At 56.0% G+C, this 21,425-nt stretch overlaps 3 protein-coding genes across 8 annotated transcripts in view; 1 reads left to right on the top strand and 2 right to left on the bottom strand.

Moving 5' to 3' along the window:
• The first annotated feature begins 20 nt into the window (after positions 1-20).
• NELFE (negative elongation factor complex member E) lies at positions 21-2,957 on the top strand. The gene is made up of 10 exons (XM_052702582.1): positions 21-238; positions 326-398; positions 587-732; positions 1,317-1,391; positions 1,480-1,514; positions 1,671-1,825; positions 2,149-2,293; positions 2,540-2,594; positions 2,672-2,774; positions 2,860-2,957. The coding sequence occupies exons 1-10, from the start codon at positions 164-166 to the stop codon at positions 2,940-2,942; spliced, it is 945 nt and encodes a 314-aa protein (XP_052558542.1). The 5' UTR covers positions 21-163; the 3' UTR covers positions 2,943-2,957.
• A 404-nt stretch (positions 2,958-3,361) lies between these two features.
• Positions 3,362-17,765, bottom strand: ZC3H11A (zinc finger CCCH-type containing 11A). 6 transcript variants are annotated; one of them, XM_052702555.1, is made up of 18 exons: positions 17,599-17,765; positions 15,066-15,120; positions 13,974-14,026; positions 13,535-13,725; positions 13,253-13,372; positions 12,662-12,785; positions 12,034-12,237; positions 11,439-11,555; positions 10,888-10,968; positions 10,335-10,445; positions 9,625-9,687; positions 9,295-9,378; positions 8,292-8,786; positions 7,677-7,750; positions 6,963-7,107; positions 6,047-6,210; positions 5,671-5,738; positions 3,362-4,972 (listed from the first exon to the last, which is right to left on the bottom strand). In XM_052702555.1, the coding sequence occupies exons 4-18, from the start codon at positions 13,586-13,588 to the stop codon at positions 4,708-4,710; spliced, it is 2,169 nt and encodes a 722-aa protein (XP_052558515.1). In that variant the 5' UTR covers positions 13,589-13,725; positions 13,974-14,026; positions 15,066-15,120; positions 17,599-17,765; the 3' UTR covers positions 3,362-4,707. The 6 variants fall into 6 exon arrangements, with proteins under 6 accessions (XP_052558515.1, XP_052558511.1, XP_052558512.1 ...); XM_052702551.1 differs by having other exon boundaries at positions 13,974-14,419; XM_052702552.1 differs by having other exon boundaries at positions 17,580-17,765.
• Positions 17,766-17,917: 152 nt separating this feature from the next.
• Positions 17,918-21,425, bottom strand: part of LGR6 (leucine rich repeat containing G protein-coupled receptor 6) — a 39,231-nt gene continuing 35,723 nt past the window's right edge. The window contains exon 16 of the mRNA XM_052702464.1: positions 17,918-20,830. Coding sequence (XP_052558424.1) covers positions 19,602-20,830 — 1,229 coding nt within the window. The 3' untranslated portion in view covers positions 17,918-19,601. The remainder of the gene's footprint in view (positions 20,831-21,425) is intronic.

Here is a 21,425-nt window from a genome sequence, read left to right on the forward strand (position 1 = left end):
GTTCCGGCTGCTAACCGGAAGTTCCGGATGCCGAGCGGAAGTCCTGCAGCCGAGCGGAAGAAGTGCGGCATTGCGGCCGTTGTCAGGGAGACCGGAGTGAGCCGGAGCTCCGGGGCCCCCCGCAGCTTCTCAGAGCCCCCGCCGGGATCCGCCGTTCCCAGCCATGTTGACGCTGCCGCCGGGGCTGACGGAGGAGGAGGAGGCCCTGCAGAAGCGTTTCGCCAAACTGCGCAAAAAGGTGTCGGCCTGGACCCACGCGGACCCCCAGCGGCCCCTCATTGCCTCCCCATTCCCGTCCCATCCCCTGAACGCCGTCTCCCCGCAGAAAAAGGCGCTGCTGGCGCTGAAGAAGCAGCAGAGCAACACCGGGCCCAGCAGCCAGGGGGGCATCAAGCGCTGTGAGTCGGGGTGGGGGGGCCCTAAGGGAGGGGGGGAGGCTTGGAGCCCCTCAAGGCCTAAGGGATGCGGGGGGCTCGCGGTGGAGGGAAGCGTGGTTTATGTGGGGATGGGATTTGGGGAAGGGCGTTGGGGGGGCGGGGTTTGTTTTGACTTTGGGAGGGGTGAGGTTGAGCCCCCCCCACCGCAGCCATGTCAGACCAGCCCCCGGTGGACACCGCCACGGCCACCGAGCAGGCCAAGCTGCTGGTGAAGTCCGGTGCCATCAGTGCCATCAAGGCCGAGACCAAGAACTCGGGCTTCAAACGTTCCCGGACGCTGGAGGGGAAGCTGAAGGTGAGGAGTGTGAAGATGAACCCCTCCAAAAAAAAATCCCAGGGCCGCAGCGCCCCCAGAGCCCCACACAGAACCACAGAGCTCCCCTCAAATCCTATGGAAACGACCCTGAAACATCAAAGTTCCACAAAAACTTCTCCAAAACACCACAAATTCCACAAAAACAGCCCCCAGAACGCCACAAGTACTACAGAAAGGCTCCAAAATGCCACAAAACACTCTGAAACGCTCCAGATCCCCCAAAACACACCAAACCACCTCATATTTCCTGCATTTTGCTTCAAACCACCCTCCCAAATCCTTCCCATTTTGGCCCAAATCCCACCCAGAAATGCTGAGCCTCTGAAGAAACACCCCAAATCCCACAAAGCCCCTCACTGCCCCATAATTCCAACGAAGCCACTCAAATCTTCCTCATTTTGCCCCTAAATCCCCCTCGTTTCCACCCAAATCCCACCCCAAATTCCCTAACACCCCCTGAACTCCACCTCATCTTACCCAAGCCCCCATTTTCCCCAGATTCACTCAAAATTCCCCCCGTCACCCCTCTCCCCCTTCCTCTGTATTCTTTATACTCCTCCCAGGACCCCGAGAAGGGCCCAGCCCCCACCTTCCAGCCCTTCCAGCGCAGCGTTTCGGCTGACGATGACACCCCTGAGGTACTGGGGGGGCAGGGAGGGACAGTTACTGAAGGGGGGCAGGATACCCAGAGCGGGGATTCAGTCGTAACCTCCCCTACCCCTGCAGTCACGGCGACCCCAGAGAAAATCGCTCTATGAGAGGTGAGTGCCACCCTCCCCTTTATCGCCCCCACCCCTTCATTTGGGACTCCCATCCCTTTCTTCTGGTCTCTACCCTGACGCACACCCCTCCCCCCATCTCCGCCCCCCCATATTTGAGCCCTGTCTCTGTGTTTATTTTGCTCCCCTCTCCCCCAGCTTTGTCAGTGCCAGCGAGCGCCTGCGGGAGCCCGAAGCCGGGGGGGGACGTGGGGACCCTCCTGAGCGGGGAGAGCGTGAGCGCCGCTTGGACTGGGAGCAGGAGCCGGAGCCGGAGGAGCGGGGCGGCCGCGAGCGCGAGGCAGCTTTCAGGCGTAGGGGGGGGTCCTCAAATCTGGGGGGAGTTTGGGGGTTCTTGTTGGTTTCAAGGGGGTCCCGTGGTGGCTCTGGGGTTCATCTGGGGGTGCTCTCCATGGAAAGGCCCCCGGCGCTGGGGGATGTCCTGGTGGGGGGGTGGAGGAGGGGGTTTTTGGGGGCGTCGCATTACGGGGATCCTGCTGGGGGGTCCCCCTGAAGATGGGCCCCATGGGGCGGGATCCCGCCTGAGCATTCTGTTGTTGGCGTCCCATTGGGATTGGGGGTTCTCCCGGGGTGTCCGTGGGGGGATGTCCCTCAGTGTCCCCACCGCGCCCCCCAGGTTCCGACTCGTTCCCTGAGCGCCCCTCCCCGCGGAAGGGCAACACGCTGTACGTGCACGGAGCCGAGCTGAGCCCCGAGCTGCTGCGCAGCGCCTTCGCGCCCTTCGGAGCCATCATCGACCTCTCGCTGGACAGCCCGCGCAAGTGGGCGGGGCCACGGGCAGGGGGCGGGGCCACGGGCAGGGGGCGGGGCCGTGGAGCCAGTGATGGGGTTGTGGGGCAGGCGGGGCCGGGGCGGGGCTAAGGGTGCGTGGGCGTGGTCACAGGCCTAAGGGAGGGCTGAGGAGGGGAGGAGGGTGGGGGGGGCGGCGGGGCTGGGGTCGCTGATTTGTGGTGCCGAATGGGGAGCGGCTGTTGGGGTGGAGCTGTGCCGACCTCACCCCACTGCAGCTGCGCCTTCGTCACCTACGAGAAGATGGAATCGGCCGACCAGGCCATGGCCGAGGTGGGTGCTGCCGTGCGGGAGCTGTGGGGGGACACGTGGGGTGCTCCCAAGCGCTGACCCCCCCGGTGCCCCTGCAGCTGAACGGCGCCGTGGTGCAGGACGTGCAGCTCCGTGTCAGCATCGCCCGCAAACAGCCGCTGCTCGACGCTGCCACCGGGAAATCGCTGTGGGGATCCCTGGGTGAGCTGGGGGAGGCACCGGGGGGCACAGGGACGTGGGGGTGCCAGCAGTGCTGAGTCCCTGCCCCCCTCCTGTGCCTCCACAGCGGTGAAGAACAGCGCGAAGGGCTCCCACCGCGACAAGCGGGCGCAGGTGGTGTACAATGAGGATCTCTTCGGGGGGCAATAAAGGTTTACTGCACACTGCAGTGGTGTGACAGGCTGAGAATGGGGCACTGCAGGACACGGGGGGCTGTGAGGGGGGAGGAGGAGCGGTGATCAGCTGCACACCCACCCATAACTCAACTGCAAGCCTCACCTGGCTGCGGTCCTGAGTGTGCTGGGCTGCCCGGCCCTGCTGTCAGCAGCACAGCTCTGGGAATCCCTCCCAGCTCCCAGCCTCCCTCTCTCAGATTCACACTGCACAGAATAGCAGCTGAAGGCTTTAGGATCAAATAAGCGAGGGGTGCTGTTCGAGCTCATTCCTTTCCATGGAGCAATGATGGCAGTAACCCGGTGGCAGCAGCACTGCTGGGAAATCAGAAAGCGATGGGAGGGTGGATGAGCACCATCCTGCTCCGCCTGAGACCACAGACAGACGTACAGCACTGCTGTCCTGTGCCAGCTTTATTTAAAAACACAGCCGGGAGCCGCTGGCGCAAACAGAGGAGCCTGACTACGTTCATACAATATCTTAAATAGAAGGCAAATATAAAATGAAAGATAAAATATTTACAGTAACAATAACGGCATACACAAAACGGGCAGAGTCCCACCCAGAGGCGAAGGCTGACAGCAGAAAATCACAAAATCTTCTGCTGAATCACGGCATCCTTCAGCCGGCCCAGGGCTGCACGGCGCCCACAGCGCTGCCCCCAGCGGCCCGGCCGGCTGCGCTCCGCTCCCCTGAGCCGGGCGTCGCTGCGGGGCGGCACAGCACAGAAATGAAGTATTTACAATAAACGCCTCTGCCGGCAGCAAACGCCTGGGAGCCCCTGCGGCATCACACGTCACAGTAGGAAAAGCCTGAAGTTCTGCTACAAGTTAAGAAAATAATCCCGAAGTTGTCTGCGAGGGAAAACACGGAGCAGAGCGGGGCAGCAGCACAGCCGTCCCGCAGGGCCACAGCCGCACGTCGCTCCCTGCCGCCCTCGCACAGCGCCCGGTGCCGCAGCAGCTCCGGCCCCAGCGCAGGGAGCTCCGGGAGCCCAGAGGCGCCGCCGCCGATCCTCGACAGCCCCACCTGCCGCGGAGCAGAGGAACGCCGGCACCCGGCTCCGACCGGAACGCGTCGGAAGTACGATTAAAAAAAGGGGGCGAGAGCAACGCACTGCAGCGCGCGGCTCCTTCTCCCACTGATGCCGCATCGCTGCTGAGAACCGGGAGGCAGCGCGGAGCCCCCAGCCTCGGCGGCACGTTTGGTCCCAAACACCAGAATAATTCTGCTCCCTCCCAGCCCTCCGCCGTCACGAAGTTGCCTTGAGGGATCCAAGTCAAAACAAAAGCAAACACAAACGGAAGAGCCGGCAGAACTCCGGAGACACGGCAGCTCCCAAGAAACCGGAACAGCAAAGCTTCCAGCTGCTCCCCACGCTGAGCGCGGCCAAGGGAGGAGGAAGGAAGAAGCTTCAGCTTTAAGCCTTCAGAGCATCCCTGGATCAGATCAATTCGCAGCCAGCGCAGCGCTGGACGCCCTCAGGGCTGAGTCAGAGCTGCTTTCTCCTCTTGCTGCTGAAAGGAGCCAACCAGGATCAGGGAATGGACGCGCAGGACCTCAGCTCTGACCAGCAGGAAAACTCAGGACAACGGAATGCAGGCTGCCAATTTCTACCAGTTCAGCTGTGCTTTAAGACTCACGGTGAAGCCTCCTTCACAAAAAGCATCACCCCGGGGTATCCAACGAAAAAAAAAAAAAAAAAGTTTTAATTTTTTTTTATCTACCATAAGACTGCAGTTCAACTGTCAATCATCTCAGAAAGTTCAAGAAGGAGGTCATCCTCATCCTTCCCCGGGTCCAAGTCAATTTCTGCTTCCAGTTTCCCTCCTGAGATTTCCCAGATCAGCTTTTCAAAGTCATCCTCCACAGACAAGGGCGCCTTCCCAGCCCCCGTGGAGCTCAGCTGCTGCGCTTTGGCCGCCGACTGGGAAGAAGCTGAAGCTGCACTCGAGTGCTCCGACTGCTCCCCATGGTCTGCTTGGCTCCCCCGATGCAGTTCAAGGCTTGGGAGAACAAGGAAGAGAACAACATTACACAGCATTTCTCAGCTGGAGGCATTTTCTGCTGACCAGCACTCACACCCAGTTACTCCTCCTGCACCTCAAACACAGGCGCTGCCAGCCGGTAACCCAGACCGCCTGCAGAGCCCACGTGCCAACAAGGCTGTTTTTCAGCGTGGGGATTTATCTGCAAGAACACCGAGGGCCAGCAAACACAGCTCCTCTTCTGTAGCCAGAGATGCTCTGCCTCCTTCGTTAGGCCGACTGGAAAAGCGTTAAGGCAACCTCTGCAAACACCTGTTCACTCATTTGGTTCCTTTGCCCAGTGTGCTCAGCAGGCTGCTCTCGAGTCCAAGGAGCTGAACTTCCATCCACCACCTCTGCGCTCCCTCACAAGATCTGTCTTAGTGCTGTCAGCTGAGTGGTGTTCTCGAGCACCAACACGAGCAGGACAACTCACACATCAGCTCAGCTCAGGGTCACTCGGGCATTCAGAAACCCACGAACACACTGGAGAGCTGAACCAACTTGCAGCATTTCAAGAAAATCATCTAGCTAAACATCTCTGCTAGCTGCCAGAAAATTATGTGAGATGACTTTTCTTTTGCTGGATCAACCCCACCATCCTTCCCACACACGGAAGAACTCACGGCTCACGCAAAGACAAACCGCTTAAGAAACAAAGCAGCTGTGCTCATCACCTGCTGGGGGGTTTCTCTGCGCCAGGCTTGGTGAGCAGGCTGTCGTCTGGCAGGGCTGGAGCAGCAGTCTGGGAAGAAGCAAGGCAAAGTCAACGATTCCTCAGGACAGCTTCCCCTGCAGCGCTTCTCCTTCAGCACTGCTGAGCCCGAACCCAGCCCAGCTCCTGAAGGATGTCAGCTGCGCAGCACCTCGGCTTTGGAGCAGCACAGCACCAACCACGAAGTCCTGCACACCAGGAGTCACAGCACTGCAGGGCGCCGCGCCACCCATCCGCACAGCGACCGCTTTGCGGGGCTCCTGCAGAACGCCCCGGCCCTCCGCTTCCTACAGCAGCTGCGCCTCAGTGCAAGTCTGTCTGACGCTGCCCCTCCTTACCAGAGCTGCTTTTTTAGCCGGAGGCTCCTCGCTTCCAGCGCTACTCAGAGGTTTCACGGCTGCCACAGCAGAGGGAGAGATCTCAGCCGCCTTCCTCTTCAGCGCCCGCTTCGAGGGGGCGCCGGCTTTGCCGTCTGCAGGCTTCGCGCTCGCCTTGCACTTGGCTGCAGTAAGAGGAAGAGAGCTGCTGCAGCCGTGCCTCCAAGAAGCCCAGCTCTGCTGTCATTCCCACAGCCCTCACGCACACTTAAATATATCTGGCCAGCAAAGCTGCACTGCTCTTTCCTCAGCTCTCAGCAATCTTTCACAAAGCCAACCCTGCCTACCAGCAGTCCGACCAAAGGAACAAAGAAACTGCACAGCTCCACCCAACAACCCAGGACAAGGGAAGCAACTATACAGCAATCCCAGAGAAAGCAGTACTTTCCTAAGACACTCTGAAGTCCAATGGAATTCACAAACACGGACTTCTGTACTTAAAGCCTCGCTCCCTCTACTGAAAGGAAAAAGCAGCAGCGACAGCAGACATGAGGGTGGGACCAGACGCTGTGCAAGCCCCAGCAGACCCTCAAAACGCACTCAGCTGTTCATCACATCTGCAGTTCAGTGCCACTGTCTCTCTCCCATTCTCAAGCTGAAGCCTGGCTGGAAGGAACGCAGTGAACTACAAAAGTAAGCACCTCCCCTCCCAGCAGGGAGCAACAGCTCGAGCCCACCGTGAGATCTGTCCTCGTGTCCCTTCACTTCCAAGGACCACTGCACCCCACGCTCAGTTCTCTGTGGCTGAGGTTGGTCTGGTGGTTTCCCTGGCAATACAGTCTCCCATCTTCCTGAGATTTCACCTATGCCTTTGCAAGCTGTTAAGCTGACCCTGAAGCCAGGGTGGATTCAGGGCTGCTACGCCCTGGACTTTTACCTTTGACTGTTTCTTCAGCAGCAGGTGGCACAGCAGCCACTTCCTTCTTCAGCTTGTCCGGTTGTCTCAGCTGCGGCTTCTCCTTTATTGTCCCCTCAAGGCTCTTCACTTGAGCTTTAGAATTTGGTGTGCTCTGATCCGAGGGCTACAAAGAAACAACGTGCAAAATAAGAACACCAGGGAGGATGCACTGAGAAAATCAGATTGGCAATATTTCCAGGATGGCCCCAACAGCACATTACTGTCACTCAGTCGTTTCCTTCCGTAAACGTTCGCCCGTAACAAGACCCAAGCTTTGCTGTGAAAAGAGTTTCAGAACTGCACAATTCACAGCAAAGCGAGCTCCCTGCCATCAGCACAGTGCTGTAGCTGGTAGTTACCACATTCTTCTTGAGCAACAGAAAGTCACTCCTGTTCCCCCATGCAGCATTCACCCGCACGCTGCGTTCCTCGAACACTTTTGTACCCAACGCCCTCCTCATCAGCCTCACAAGTTGCACCCGGTGCCAGCAGGGTTACAGCCTCACTGCCAGTACAACCAGATTAACTCAGAGTTTGAGGACAATGCTGCCTGCAAAAGCTATTGAAATGGCAGGACTGAAACTCTGCTGCAGCTCTTCACCAAAGCACGAAGGTGGGAACGCGCTCAGGATGGCGGCACAGGTGAGCAGCAAGAACAACACGTCAGTGTGTCCATGTTCAGAAGGGACTCACCTCTGCAGGTGCAGAAACAGCTTTGGGAGAAGCCCTGCTCAATTCCACAGCCTTCTTCTCCTCTCTTCCAGGTGCTTTAAAACAAACAAACAAAAAAATAACTTGGTCAACAGCAAGCCTATAAAGAAACCCGAGTGCCCACGTCTCCTCTGTGTGCTTGTTTCCTCACACCCACAGCGAGGCACAGAGAGGCAACACCACGCAGCCATTGCAGCATACGAGCTCTCACCTCCTTCCTGCACTTCTCTTCACAAAGCCTCTGTCACTCCCCAACCAACAACTCCCCCCTGACAGAGGTCGGCCCCACGCTTTACAAACACGTTTACATACTAAGCAACACGTGCCAAAGATGAAGGCAACCCTGCACTGCACACCAAAGACAGACGGCAGGAAAAAAGTACAAGAGAAACTGAACCACGAAGCCTCACACGAGTCGATTTTCCAGACGGAAATGCAGGCAGACACCACAGATTCAGTGGAAAAATACATGGATGTGGATAAAGGCACCCAAGTTTGCATTTTGTTGAAAGAAAAAAAAAAAAAAAAAAAGCCATGGGAATTCTGAGCAAACTCCATTTGCTTGACAGGGAAGCAGACAGAGAAGCACCTCGTTACCTGCGAGCTTTGTGATCCGCAACAGCTTCCTCCCTGCAGGGGGAGGCCCAGGCTGTGCTGCTGCAGCTGAAACGTTTTCCCCGCTCTGCTGCATCCGCAGAGCTTTCTCCTGCTTGATTTCTTCCAAGGTTTTAATATGCACTTCTTCCAAAGGCTTGATTTTACGTGCTGGCTCTTCCAATTTCACTTTACCAGGCACCGATGGAGGCAGAATTCTCTGCTTCCTGCGCTCGCCCTCAGCTCTCTTCTCAGTGAGCAACTCTTCTCCTTTTTGTTTCTCTTCTTCCAGTCGCTTGTGTTTCCTTTCAGCCAGGGCTTCCGAGAAGGTTTTGATGCGACCCGCAGGAGGCGGCCTCCCCCCTGAGCTGGGATCCTCCGCCCTGCAGCTCTCTGCCTGGGGGGCAGCTGGGCTTTCTCCCCGCTGGTTCGCTCTCTCCAGACGGATCTCCTCCAGCGTTTTCACGTGGATCTCTGCTGCTGGCTTGGCACCCTTCTCTGTCATCACCAAGCAAGGAGAAGCACAAAGATTAAAAGAGTCCAAAGAGAGCTTAAGTCCCCAAAATTTGTCCCAATGTTATGGGACGTGAGCGCTCACAACAACGCATCACAGCACAGCTTCCCTCTGCGCTGCAGCTTTCTAAGCCACCTGTCCTACTTTGAAAACCAGCCCCTTTTTTTTCCCCCTTTCAAATTAATGTTTAGGGCTCTATGGAAGTGGTCTAAGTTCGTTAAAAGGAAAAAGGGGAAAAAATTCCTAGTCATTACCCATTTGAGCACTAGTCTGTCTCAGTCTCTCCTTCACAGACTTCATGCCTCGAACTACAGAACAGAACCAACCAGGGATGCTGTGTAAATTCCAGCTCTGGGCTCACGTCTCAAAACAGGGCAGGAAAAATAACTGTGAAGCCCAGTGGTGATGACCTCAGGAAGCAGCAGAGAGCACTGCCAGGGAAGAGCAGAAAGCCTGCAGGAGCCTGCGCAGCAAACCCAGATGCTCATTTACCTCTCCTCGGTGCTTTGTCAACCTCGATCTTCTTCCCCAGCCTTTCTGCAAGGCTGCGCTTCAGCGGGAGCCCACTGACATCAGCTGCAGAGGAAACAACACCACTCCTGAGATAATTTCTTGGGAGGAAGGTTTTAGGGCAGTCAACCACGAGCTTCAATTTCTCCAAGTGCAATTTCTCAAATTCACCTTTCAGCTGCTACGGTTTTGCACCATTTGTACAGTGAGCACAGATCCACAACACGCTTCCCCCCCTCACGCTTCAGCAACGCCCCCCGCCGCAGCCACGCTCAGAGGAGGCCCCAAACACAGCCCCCAGGCAGCCCTTACCAACAGAGGCTTTCCGTTTTCCAGGTTTCTCAGCAATACTCAGTCGAACCACAGGCTCCTCCCCTACAACAAAGGGCAATTTGCTTATTTCGCAGTGACCAGCAGCCTACAGACTTACTGCCCTGTTAGCTCATTTCCCACAAAGAAAACACCACCACCACCCCAAAGACACTTTTGACAGCCTCGACACAAAATAACATTGCCAGTGTAACGCACTCAGAAGCCTCAGTTGCTTCATTCCTCTCTTTAAATTCCTCGGTGGTGCAGCACCGCCTCCTGGGGCTCTTTGCTCTCATTTCTGAGTTGCTCTGCTCTCAGGTGGCTCCTGAGCTGCACACTGACCATTGCTGCACTGTTAGCCTGCTGCTGAACTTCACTGAGCTCTAATCTGCCCCTGCTGTCAGCTCATTAACAAACACCACTGGGGTCAGGAGCACAGCAGGCACAGCTCAGCTCCTCTGGGAGTTGCAGCTCAGCAGTAACACAGAGCTCACCACGGGGTTCACAGGAGTTGCTCTGTGATCCCTTCCTACTACAGAACAGAGCACCTACAGTGCCAACCTTCCAACAACCAGAGACTCCTGGTATAAAAGCATCTTTTGGATACAAAAAAGCAACAGCAGCAGACCAACACAGCCCAGCTACCTTAACTGTTATCTATCCATTCCATTCAGCAGCCACGAAATGGAAACAGAGGTACTCATCATTACCTTGCTTTGCAGACAGTGTCACAGTTCTGACCACTGTCCTCACGTTCTCCTTCTCTGGCACAGGAACGGCCCGAGATTGGAGCGGATGAGCAGGAACTCCTGAAGGCCCTTCTGATCAAAGGGAGCAAAGTGTTTACAGAAGAGAAAAGCCACTGCCAGCAACAGAAAAACACCTGACAGAACCATCGCAAAGACCAGAACGCATTCATTACTTGTTACTGCCAAATATGCAACAGCAGTGCATGTAAGCAAGAGGTGAACAATTTGCCTCCAATCTGCTCTTGGAATTGCCACCTAGAAGAGCAGCTGTCTGCATTTAAAACAACACATTGCATGCTGAAGTAGCTTGATACCCCCAGCTAAAAATGGAAGCCCGTCTCTCGTGCAGCTCCCAGCCACCAGCAACTGCTACTGCAAACTCAGCAGAGCAAGAAGGTTCCCTTCCACGAATGGCTCCATTCTAACACATCGCCAGCTATGCAGGTATCATCAGAAGGGAAAAAAAGGGAAGAAAACAAACAGAAGGATAACAAAGTAGGGCATATCAACTCACCGCTCTGTTTTTTTGTTTTTTCCTTTTGCTTCTTCAATTTGATTTCTTCCAGCGTTTTTATTCCAAAATTCAAGGTGTCATCTGGGAACACAAAGCAGCGAATGAGGCCCAGGGGCAGAGGGCCGCACTGAGGGGCTCTGCCAGCTGCCTCGTGCTCAGAACATCCATCACAAACCCTGCCAGCTCCCCCACAGGGCAGAGCACCATGGAACTGATGTCTGCTGCTGCCCTCTTTCAGCCTTCAGGACACAAAAAGTAAACTTCACCCCTGATTTTAACCCATCTACGTGACTTTGGATTTCTCTACCAGCAGTGTGGCTTTCACCAGTGGCTGAAGAGATGCACGCAGAGACGCTTAAACCCCGTGCTGTGGCCCTGCCTAACGAAGCAAACAAAGCAGTTTACCTTTCTAACCTGAAAGGCACACGAAATTACGAGGTAGGAACAAGACCAGGGAAATAGCTGGGTGCACTCAGCAGCCCTGTGCTCTGCTGTGTTTGCACAATAAGCGGCAGGTTCTTCTGATTCATCCTACCACTGTGCTGGAGTACCTTGTTTTGTATCAGCATTAGATTTCCTGGTGGAAATTATCCGCAATCCGTTATGGTTTTCCTCAGCTGGTTGCTGGACAGGTGTTTTTGTTTCTTCTCCCTCCTCAGAAAGCTGGTCTGCACAGGGATAGAGTCAGCCTCTTCAGTTATGCAATGAAATTCAACCAGATTTCTAACGTTTCTGCAGCTCACACAATGACACTTCAGCCCACAGTTAATATTCTTAAGTACAAACATAAATGATTACAGGAGGGCTCCTGATTTCAGCAGCTGTACTGACCTGGTGAACACACAGAAGCAGCCTAAGTGAACAGAATAACTAGTGGGGAGCTGGAAAGAGCATCTGGGGCTCCAGACTCTCCACATGGCTTTAAGCAGTGCATGCTCTGTTACTCTCCTGACCAAACAGAGAAAACTCTCCCCTGAGATCCACACTGCAGACCAGCAGCAGGAGTGGCTCTGAGCTTCCCTCCTGCATTACAATTCCTGCTCACTGCTGCCAGGCTGCTGCCCCATCCTCATCAGCCCTCAGGTGTTCTACGAGTCACAGAACACAAACACCTTCAAGATCAAAAGCAGCAGCAACCACACTCACCATCATCATCTTCATCATCGTCTGCAGCATTGATTACAACTGGAGGGTGCGTAGGGCTTGGGACATTTTCTGAGTTTTCCACTTTCATCACTCCCCTCAACTGTGGAGAGGGGTTGGACTGCACAGAAAGCTTGCTCTGCTGCAGCGTTATCTGAGCTGCCTTCAGATCATCATCTGCAGACTCCGGTGGACTCGGCAGCGTGGCTGCAGGAAGGAGAGGAGCACCAGGAATTTAAAGCTTTGACCCCAACCCACAGCCTCTGCACAAAGATGGCAGGCAGAGCTGACAACCTGCACATGAAGAGTTGAGTCTCCAGTTGCCATCCAGTGACTGGCTGCTCTGTCAACAAAGAATCCCCATTCCCCCCCCCCCCCCCCCCCAAGATTCACCTCCCTAACAGCAGTAAAAGCTTAAATGCAGGAAAACAACCTGCAAGGGAACGGCCACAGGAGCAGAGAGAAGCTGAGCATGAAAGAAAAAACCAAAATGTCAGAAGCACACGCAGTTCAGCCGTGCCCCCATCAGTGCCCTTCCTCCTGCACTCAAAATGAGTGTCAGCTGGCGTCTCCACAACACCACACCCAACAGCCAGAGTTGATCCTTCATGGTCAGGAAAGACAAACTCACTTTTGCTTGGTGGTAAGAAGAGCCCATCGACGTAACGCCCCTTGGTGTGATGAAAGGCACAGTTGGATTTCTGGCAGCCTCCTGGCTGGTTCTCCCAGAAGCAGGGGATCTCACTGCGCTTCTTCTGAAGATACAAAGGAAGAAAAGCTGATGGCAACGGGCACCTCAGGTTTGCAGAGGGAGACTGAGCTCCAGATCACAGCACTGAGCCGGCTGTCACCCAGCAGCACTCAAACCCCACTCTGAAGGGTGCACAGCTGTGAGCACGGGGCTCAGAGCTCCCAGCATTGCATGGGAGAGGACAGCAGTGCAGAAGGGGCTGAACAATGCCCCCAGCACAACGCCTCTCTGATCGATGGGGCTCTTTAGCATCTGTTGAGAGAATGCTGTTGGTGTCTACTGCAAGGATTTCCTGCTACGAAATACCAAAGACACCGAGTTCTCTTCCCTCTACTTCCTCCCAGCCCCCTCTTGACAGCAGGAACCACCATCATTTCACAGCAAGCGAATCTGATCTGCAAAAGCCCATCCAGCCCAGCTAAAGCAACGGGAGGTGGGTTTGGTGACGGATTCTGAGGAGCCAGCACTCACATCGATCTCCATGTGCCTGAACCTGCAGACATTCCTGAAGCAGCGGCCCTCCTTCCACAGCGTGCAGATGGTTTCGTTGCCCAGAGCAGCTTCGCAGTGCCGGAAGGGACAGCTGTCTCCCTGTGACCCAATGGAAACAAAGAGAGGAAAATGAAAAAGTACAGCCTGACAGCTGGCCGCAGTGCAATCAGCTGCTAAGTCCTCCAAAGATCAGTCATGCCTCTACTCCACTCCGTCCTCTTAAGAACTAAAAGAAAGGAAAATGAAGGAAAAGAAGCAGACCTTGTTACAGGTGGAATAGAAGTAGAAATAGCAATCATCTCCTTGCTTCGACATGCTGGGCGAGCTCTTGGAAGCAGCTCTGTCCCAAGGATCTCTTGCAGTCCCCTGTGCTCTAAGAGTTGGCTCGTGCTTCCTCGGACTGAACGTCTTCTACTGCCTGGATCAGCAAAATCTTCTTTTTAAAAGGAACCCTAAGCAAAATACCAACAAGTGGAAAATCATGAGGAATGCGCATCTTTCCAGCTTCCTTCTGCTCATCAAGTTAGTTAGCAGCTGCTTCAGAACACTGCCCTCCTCAGCACTGCAGTCACAGCGCCCTGACTCAAGCGCTCAACTGCCAGCCCCCAAACTGAGCCCCTCCTTCACCACCGCGGCTGTCAGTCAGTCTGTAACCCCCAGCAACTCCGTCCGACCGCTGCAGAGCCTCGAGCTCACCCACCTGGACAACCTCAGCAAAGACAGCGATCTTCAAAGCCTTCCAGTTAACTTCTCCTGTAGGCCGAACCAACACTGAATCCGTGAATTAATAATAAAGGGGTAGAAAGAATTTTCCTCCTCACTTTGCCAAGGGAACCTCTCATCCACAAGTCAAACACGGGATGTGCTCTTAAACATCTTACAACTAATGGAGGAAGCGAGTCCATTGGAACGCTCTCAGAGCGGAGGCAGCCAGGGTTAGTGAGCTCTTCGAGGAGAAAAAAGGAAAAAAGGGAAAAAAAAAAAAAAGAAAAAACCCAGCGCACTTAAAGGCGAACTCGTGATCAAAGCGGCTGCAAAAATGAGGCTCCGTCTTCCACAGCCGGGCAATTTTTGATTTAATTCTATCACATTTTTAAAATTTAAAATTCTGTAAGTTGGAATTTCTGGTCTTCAAGATTTCTTCACCTATTAAGAAAACACAAAAACCTTCCCCCGTCTTTATTACCTGTACAGCACAAGCACGCCAGTGCGCATCGACACACAAACACAGCGGGCGGGAGCGGCAGCGAGAGCAGGGGGGGGGGGGGCACGGGCAGAGCAGCGCACCGCGGCCGGCGGGAAGCGCCTCGGGGGCGGCGGCTGGGGGCAGCGCACGAGGCGCATGCAGGCGGCGCGAGGGAAGGGCAGCGAGCGGGCGGAGCGAACAGAGCGGCGAGGCGGGGAAGCCTCGCTTTGCGAACGGCGTGGCTGCACGGTACGGAGCATCTGCAATCGGCCGGCTTTGTGCGGGTCGCTTCTGCGCCGCAGGGCGCCGCACGTTCGCCACGTGCCGCTCCCTCGCTCGCAGCGCTGGGAAAGCGGCCCGGCTCGGCTGCAGCGCGTTTTGCTCAGCCTCAAGAAGGGCTTGGGCTGGGTTGGCTTTTTTCTGGTGTGAAATCGAATGCTTTGACATTTCACTTGTTTTAAAGATATTAAATGCCGTAAAACCTGCAACCAGGCCAGACGGAAGTTCAAATTAAAGTGATTCTGAACTCTTTCGTTAAAGTGCTGCACGTTTCTGTGCAAAGGATTTCCGACAATCAATAAGGAAAGGTTGGAACCTTTTACTCACACAAACACTAGGGAATTTTCCAGGAAATATTTTTTGGCAGGGAATTTTCCCAAATCTAAAATAAAGAGAGGAGAAGTCGGGTTCTCACGTTAGTTGCTGGCTCGACTGCGTGACAAAGGGAATAAAAACAGCAGTTAAGGGCAAAGATTCCTTCTCCAACAGCAGTGCTCCCTTCTGACCTTTAGCACCTTCACAACCCGATCATCTGGCGCAGATGCCCACACACACCTGCTCCTAACAGCCTCAGCACGGAGCTGGGCACAAACACATCTCTGGCTTCTGCTCTGTGGCACACACAGCTCAGCACTGCACTCACGGCCTTCGGTTCTCCTGCTCGCAATTGGAAGGGATCTGGACTCGGGAGCAGGAAGAAAACACACCTAGAAATATCCCACAGCGCTGGGCTCCCTGCAAGCCCTTCAATTTTATAGCAGGTGACCCCAAACACACCTGTCAGCACGACAGACCACAGCGCTGCGCCCTGGGAGCCTGCGCACAGCGAGTAACTCTGGAGCACTCAGCACATCTCAGCAGTCTGCTTCACCTTTTTAAAGACTGCCTTTCTCCTCCAGAACGCCAGCCAAGTTTTTATATCAAGAGATTTCAAGTTTGTTCTGTACAAAAGAATTCCAGCTACACTGAGGTCACAGCAGCCGGGACTCAGTGCACAGACAGACAGACAGACACAGAGCAGCCCTTGCCAAAGGAAGACAGGTAGCACAAAGGAAGCAGCTCGTTTCTTTTGCATCTTGCCTTCCTGAGCACCAAACACCACCATCAATTCCCCACTCTTGCTTTCCAGTTTGCGGTCCTGCAGAGAACAGCATGAAGGGAGGAGGATTTTTCTGTGCTTCAACTATTATGTTAGAGGAAGATGACCACATTTACCCAGCTGCATTTGTTGTTGTTTACCTACAGCATGAAGTATTTCCCTTGCAAAGACTCTGCTGCCACTCACCCTGCAGCAGATTCACAGCACAGCAACCTCACAGAGAGGGGCAGGAGAGGCAGCACTCCATTGCGCTGGGGGCAAAGAGAAGCGTCAGGCAACAGAAGTGTTTGTCTGAATTTCTGCAAAAGCACTTCTGAAAGCATTGCTTTTGTGAAGAAAACTCCCTGTCTTTTCCAGGTGCTCTGGGCTCACACCTTGCAGTCTTTGCTCTTCTTCCAGGTAACAATGAGAGCTGTAACACAGCCCGTTCAATGAAGTCCTGCCCCCCATCTTGTGCAGCAACACCAGGCACAACACACCACGTGGAGGCAGGACCTGCAAATCCCAGTCCTCAACAGATTTTTAGAGAGTACCAATTTTTAATGGAGTTCCTCTCTCTCTTAGTCCATAACTCCTTTTTTTCCTCTACGCTGACATTGAGTGGTTCTCTGTCCCTTTCCTTCTTAGTGCCTGACCAGGCACTGGGAACCTCTTCCAGATGAAGGGTACTATGAAGCTGCTGCTTCTCTAAAGGGAGAGAACACACTCATTCCTTTTTTATTTCTGAAATCACTGCTGGGCTTTGGCAGCAATTTACTAAGAGAGTAAGGATGATTCATCATCCTCACTGAAACACTGTACAAAGTCTCAAAAAATAACCCATTTCCCCTGGAAACAGCCATTTGGGAGAGAAGGGAGAGCAGGAGGAACTCTGCCCCAGACAAACCTTTGTGCTGACGCACCTTCCAGCCACCACCTGGCAACCAACCCAACTCAGCTGCTCAGCCCGAGGCCTGTCCAATTCACACACAGCACAGTGGTGGTTCTGATATGGGCTTTCAAGCCAACTATCCTCAGAATATCTTGGTTTTTTTAGGATGAAATAACACAGAACTGCACTTCCCAAGAAAGGCCCAGAGCTCAGAGCACAGGTCTGCTAAGGAGCTGAACATTCCCACCTCTGCAGTGGTTCTGTGAGGTCATCTCACACATCACTCCTGCCCTTTACCAAACCAGAGGAAACAGGCACCTCTTAATCCCAATCTTTAAGAAATAAACACAAAAGTTTGGTTTTAAGCAAACTAAAGGAGAAATTACGATGACAACCGAGTGCACCCAGAATTAGTCGGGCCCTGAAGCTCTACGGGGAAGAGGGGCGATCTGTCAATCGCAGCACATTCCCCACAGGCACTGCTGCTAAAGGAAGGCACGACGCCGTAACTCCGCAGGGCCAGAGGCGGGATTTCCAGTCTAATCAACGGCCCTCCAGAACGCGCTCTGCCTCTCCGGACGCACCGAGCCCGTGGGAACGGCGATGCGCGGGGCCGGGCAGGGCGAGGAGCAGCGCGGGGCCGAGAGGAACCCGGCCTGAGCTGAGAGGAACCCAGGGGGAGCCGCTCGGCCCGGGGAGCCGAGGAACGCCGCGCCGCACCGCCCGGCGGCGAAGGGCGCCCGCGCGGGAGGCTCGGGGCCTGGCGGTACCGGCCGCGACGCGGCCTGCTTCCCCCGACGGGAGCGGAGGGGACCCGGGCCGGGCGGAGACCTTTCCCCGCCCCCTGCGGTCTACGAGCGGCTATAGTTACCGGCGAGCAGGGACTTTACCGAACCCCAGGGACCGCGGCCGCCGCTCTATCTCCCCGCTCCGCTGGGGCCGCCGCTCGGGCCGTCGCCTTTCCCCTACTGCCAGCGTCAAAGATGGCGTCCGACATACGGGTACCTGGGTACCCCCGTAACCAAGATGGCGCCCGTCGCGGCTTCACTTACACCCGCTTCCGCCCGCTGGAGCGAGCGGCGGCGAAGCTGTGCGCAGGCGCAGAGTGAGCGCGTCCCCGCCCACCGCGGCCTCGCGCCGGAAGTGGGGCGGGGCGGGGCTGTCACTTCCGTCTGGGGCCGCCCCCGTTTCCGGTGCGGTGCGGTGGGTTTTGCTGCCTTAACGCCAGGCGAGCTGTTGAACTCTGTGGTATCAAAGTTACAAACGTTCGCTCAAATATTTGTGTCCGTATCTTCAGTAAGATCATCCGCACGGGTAAAATCCCAAAGGGGGCTCGCACAAACGCATCCTCTTCCAATATACGGAAGCTCAGCACCGGGTCAGTTCTCCCTTGACGCTTAATGGGCGTTGGGCGACGCTGAGGCGTGGTGGCAGGGAGAGATGGGTTGAGTTCCCTCGCAGCTGAGCTCCCTCCTGCCTCGCTACCATTTCTGGAAATGTCCAGAAGAGGACAATGTTCTCTTGCTTTCAAATTCCTCCCGTAACAAAAACTACCAAAGTGTGAAGAAAGGGAGGAGGGGGAAGAGGAAAACAATTCAGTTATTTTAATTGATTGATTTAGTTGGAAATAAGTGCAGGAGGGAAAACAAAAAACAAAAAACACACAACAACACACGCAATTAGACTTTTCCCCGGGGCGGAAGCAGCAGGCAGCCGCAGGGCAAACCAAGAGTGCACAACACAAGAGGTCAGAAAGCAGCCACTGGTCAGCAGCGGGGCTCCTTTATTATCTCACAGGGATGGATGGCTGATACAGCTGTGGTAACACCGGCAAGACTTAAGCTTTGCCCAGAGCTGACCCAGAGCTGACCGCGGGTGGCAGGTGGTGGTGGTGGGTTGTGATGGGAGAATGGATCTGGGAGATCCCTGAGCCATGGGGAGAGAATTCAGGACCATTCACAGCGGTCTGTGTCCTCGTGACACTGCCATCCCACAAAGCTGATTTCTGTTCCCTTCTATGTGAGCTGTCCTCACAAAGGGGGGGGCAAGCACAGCCCCCACATGGGCTCTTCTATGGGGGGGACACGTGCTCCTGAAGTGAGAGCCTGTTACAGGGTGAGATTTGGGGGCAGGGAATGAGCCAGACCCGTCCCCACCATTCCCCATGGAATCTGGCAGCTCTGGGCAGGAGGTGCGAAGGTGGAGAGCTCTGTGAGTGGGGGGAGGCCCACGTCCCCCCAGGCACACTGGCCAGGTGACTACAGGCAAAGCACAAGGGTTTCTTGGGGGAGGTGTTTGGATTTGGCTGCTTTGGGGGTCAGAAACCCATTGTTGGGTTGAAAGAGCAGTAGCATTCCCAGCCCGGGGCGCTGGCTGAAGGAGCAGGCACTGCCCAGCAGCAAGGCTCCCAGCACAGAAACCACCCGACATTAGCAGCCCCAACGAGTACACTGCTCATAACCCATCTCCTCTGCCTTTGCAGCTGCTGGTGTAAAGGGCACACAAGCCCACTTCCAGGGCACTGCAGGCCCGCAGGGACCCGGGTTTACCATCACCTATGGGTGACCGTGTCGTTGCAGCTGGCTGCTTCCACGTCTCTCTGCTGCAGAGCACTGCCTTGTGTGTACTCAGCTGTCCTTGGGGCTGGGTTTTGCTGCCGATGAGAGGAGGGTCTCCCTGAGCCGGTGGGGTCCCTCCCACACAGTCCCTAGCAGGGAAACACGGTCCCCTCCCGTGGCCAGCCCGGAGCGTCCGCAGCCATAGAGCCCTTCCAGGACCTTGGCAACGGGCAGCGTATGTGGGGGGGCGGGGGTAGACGGGTCGCGCTGGTGCTGGAGGTGGAGCAGCCCGCTCGCACCGGCTCTCCGCGCTGTGGGCACGGCTGCTCCGAGCTCTATACGTGAGAGACGTAGGGCGGGGGGGGGCAGGAGGCGGCCCGGGGGCTGCGGGCGGTCGGCTCCCCGCTCTCTGGAGCCGTCAGTACCGCGCTGTCACTGAGGCAGGGGCAGAGCTCGGAGCAGCCCCGCTGCCTCCCCCCCGCGCCCATCCTTTGCTGGCAGGGCACGAGCGTCGCGGAGGGGAAGCGGTAGCTGTCGAGGATGGGGTGCGCTCCCAGGGAATCGGACGTCTCGAATATGTGGTCGATGTCAGAGAAGCTGACCAGAGCCTGCGTGGAGTCGTAGGAGCTTTTCTCCACGTCGTCGAGCCCGCAGGGCTGGGGGCAGCCGCCCCTGTCCCGGCCTTTCTGCCGCAGCAGGCGGAGGTCATCCCTGCAGTGGGGGTTGAAGAGCAGGTAGAGCACGGGGTTCAGGCAGGCAGGCAGGGGCAGCACCACCAGGAGGACGGATTTGATGACCTCCGGGGTGATGAGGAAGAGGTTGAGCGTGGAAGAGAAGGTGAGGAAGGCCACCGGGCAGTAGAGGAGGCAGTTGGTGAAGATCAGCCAGGCCACGTGCTTGACCATGGCGCAGTCCCAGACAGCGCCGCACTCGCCCTTCAGCAGGCTGCAGTACAGTCGGATGTAGGTGCCTGTGACCATCAGGAAGCAGAGCACATTCGTCATCGCCAAGGCCACGGTGAAGCCCAGGGTGGCGGGTTTCCCACCCGGGATGGGGTATGGGAGGCACAGCGGGGACGCTCCGTACTCCCCGATGGAGAAGAGAGGCAGAACTGCGGCCACGGAGGACAGCAAGAGGCAGCCGAGCGCCGCCGCCTTCACCTTGCCAAGGGAGGGTGCCTTCCTGCAGCCCCGCGCGCAGGAGACCGAAATGCTGCACTGCACTGCAGCCAGTGTCAGCAGGAAGATGGCGGCTTCGGAGGAGAACACGGCCAGGAAGCCGGTCACCCTGCAGCCCGTGCCGCTCTCCCACCTGGCGCCGAACTGCGCGAAGTGGCCGTAGGTCAGGGCGTCAACGAGAGCCAGCATGCTGCAGGAAACGCCGCTCAGCGTGTTGGCTCCGGCTATGGAGCCGATGACAAACTTGACTGGAGAGAGGTAGCTGGGAGAGGCGAAGACAGCCAGGACCACCAGCCCGTTGCAGAGCACCGAGACCAGAACAATGACCCAGACGCCCAGGCGAATGATCCAGCTCTCAAACAAGTGGTCACAAGGCTTGAAGGGGCCTGGAAGAAACCCAAACCCAAAGTTAAAACCCCATACCAGCGCTTTGCTCCGGTGCTGCTGCTCAGAGCGGTGGCCCCAGCTCCTCAGGGCAGATCCCAGCATTGTCACCCCGTGACTCTGTGCATGGCAAAGTCCTTTTGCTCTCCTGTCCCACCCCTGCCCTATGCTGAATCCTGAAGTCAAGGGGACTTCTTTCAGAGGAGCTCACGGCCATAATGCCCCACATTTCTGTGGGTTTCCAGCCTCATTGGTGCTCCTGGGCTCAGCCTGGCATTTGGGCTCCTCTGCCAGATGCTGCTGCTCCCCCCACACCCCAGGGATCTCACAGTTGTGGAGAGGGGATGCAAGAGAGACGGCAGCATGCTGCATCCCTGTGCACTGCCAGCTCTGCCCTAAACTCACAGCTTTGGCTGAGACGGGTTTTATTGTGTTGGCATGAACGACCTCTGTGCAGAGGGGACGGCCAGGACAGGATGAAGTGTTAGGGAGGGAGACAGCTGGCAAGGAGAAAGAGGGAGGGAGCTGCAGTGTCAGGGAGGGGATAGAGAGACCTGAGCAAAGAGAATGTGGGAGGATATAGGGAGAGAGAATGAT

Source organism: Tympanuchus pallidicinctus, unplaced genomic scaffold, assembly GCF_026119805.1.
Source record: "Tympanuchus pallidicinctus isolate F22 unplaced genomic scaffold, pur_lepc_1.0 scaffold45, whole genome shotgun sequence".
Classification (NCBI taxonomy): domain Eukaryota; kingdom Metazoa; phylum Chordata; class Aves; order Galliformes; family Phasianidae; genus Tympanuchus; species Tympanuchus pallidicinctus.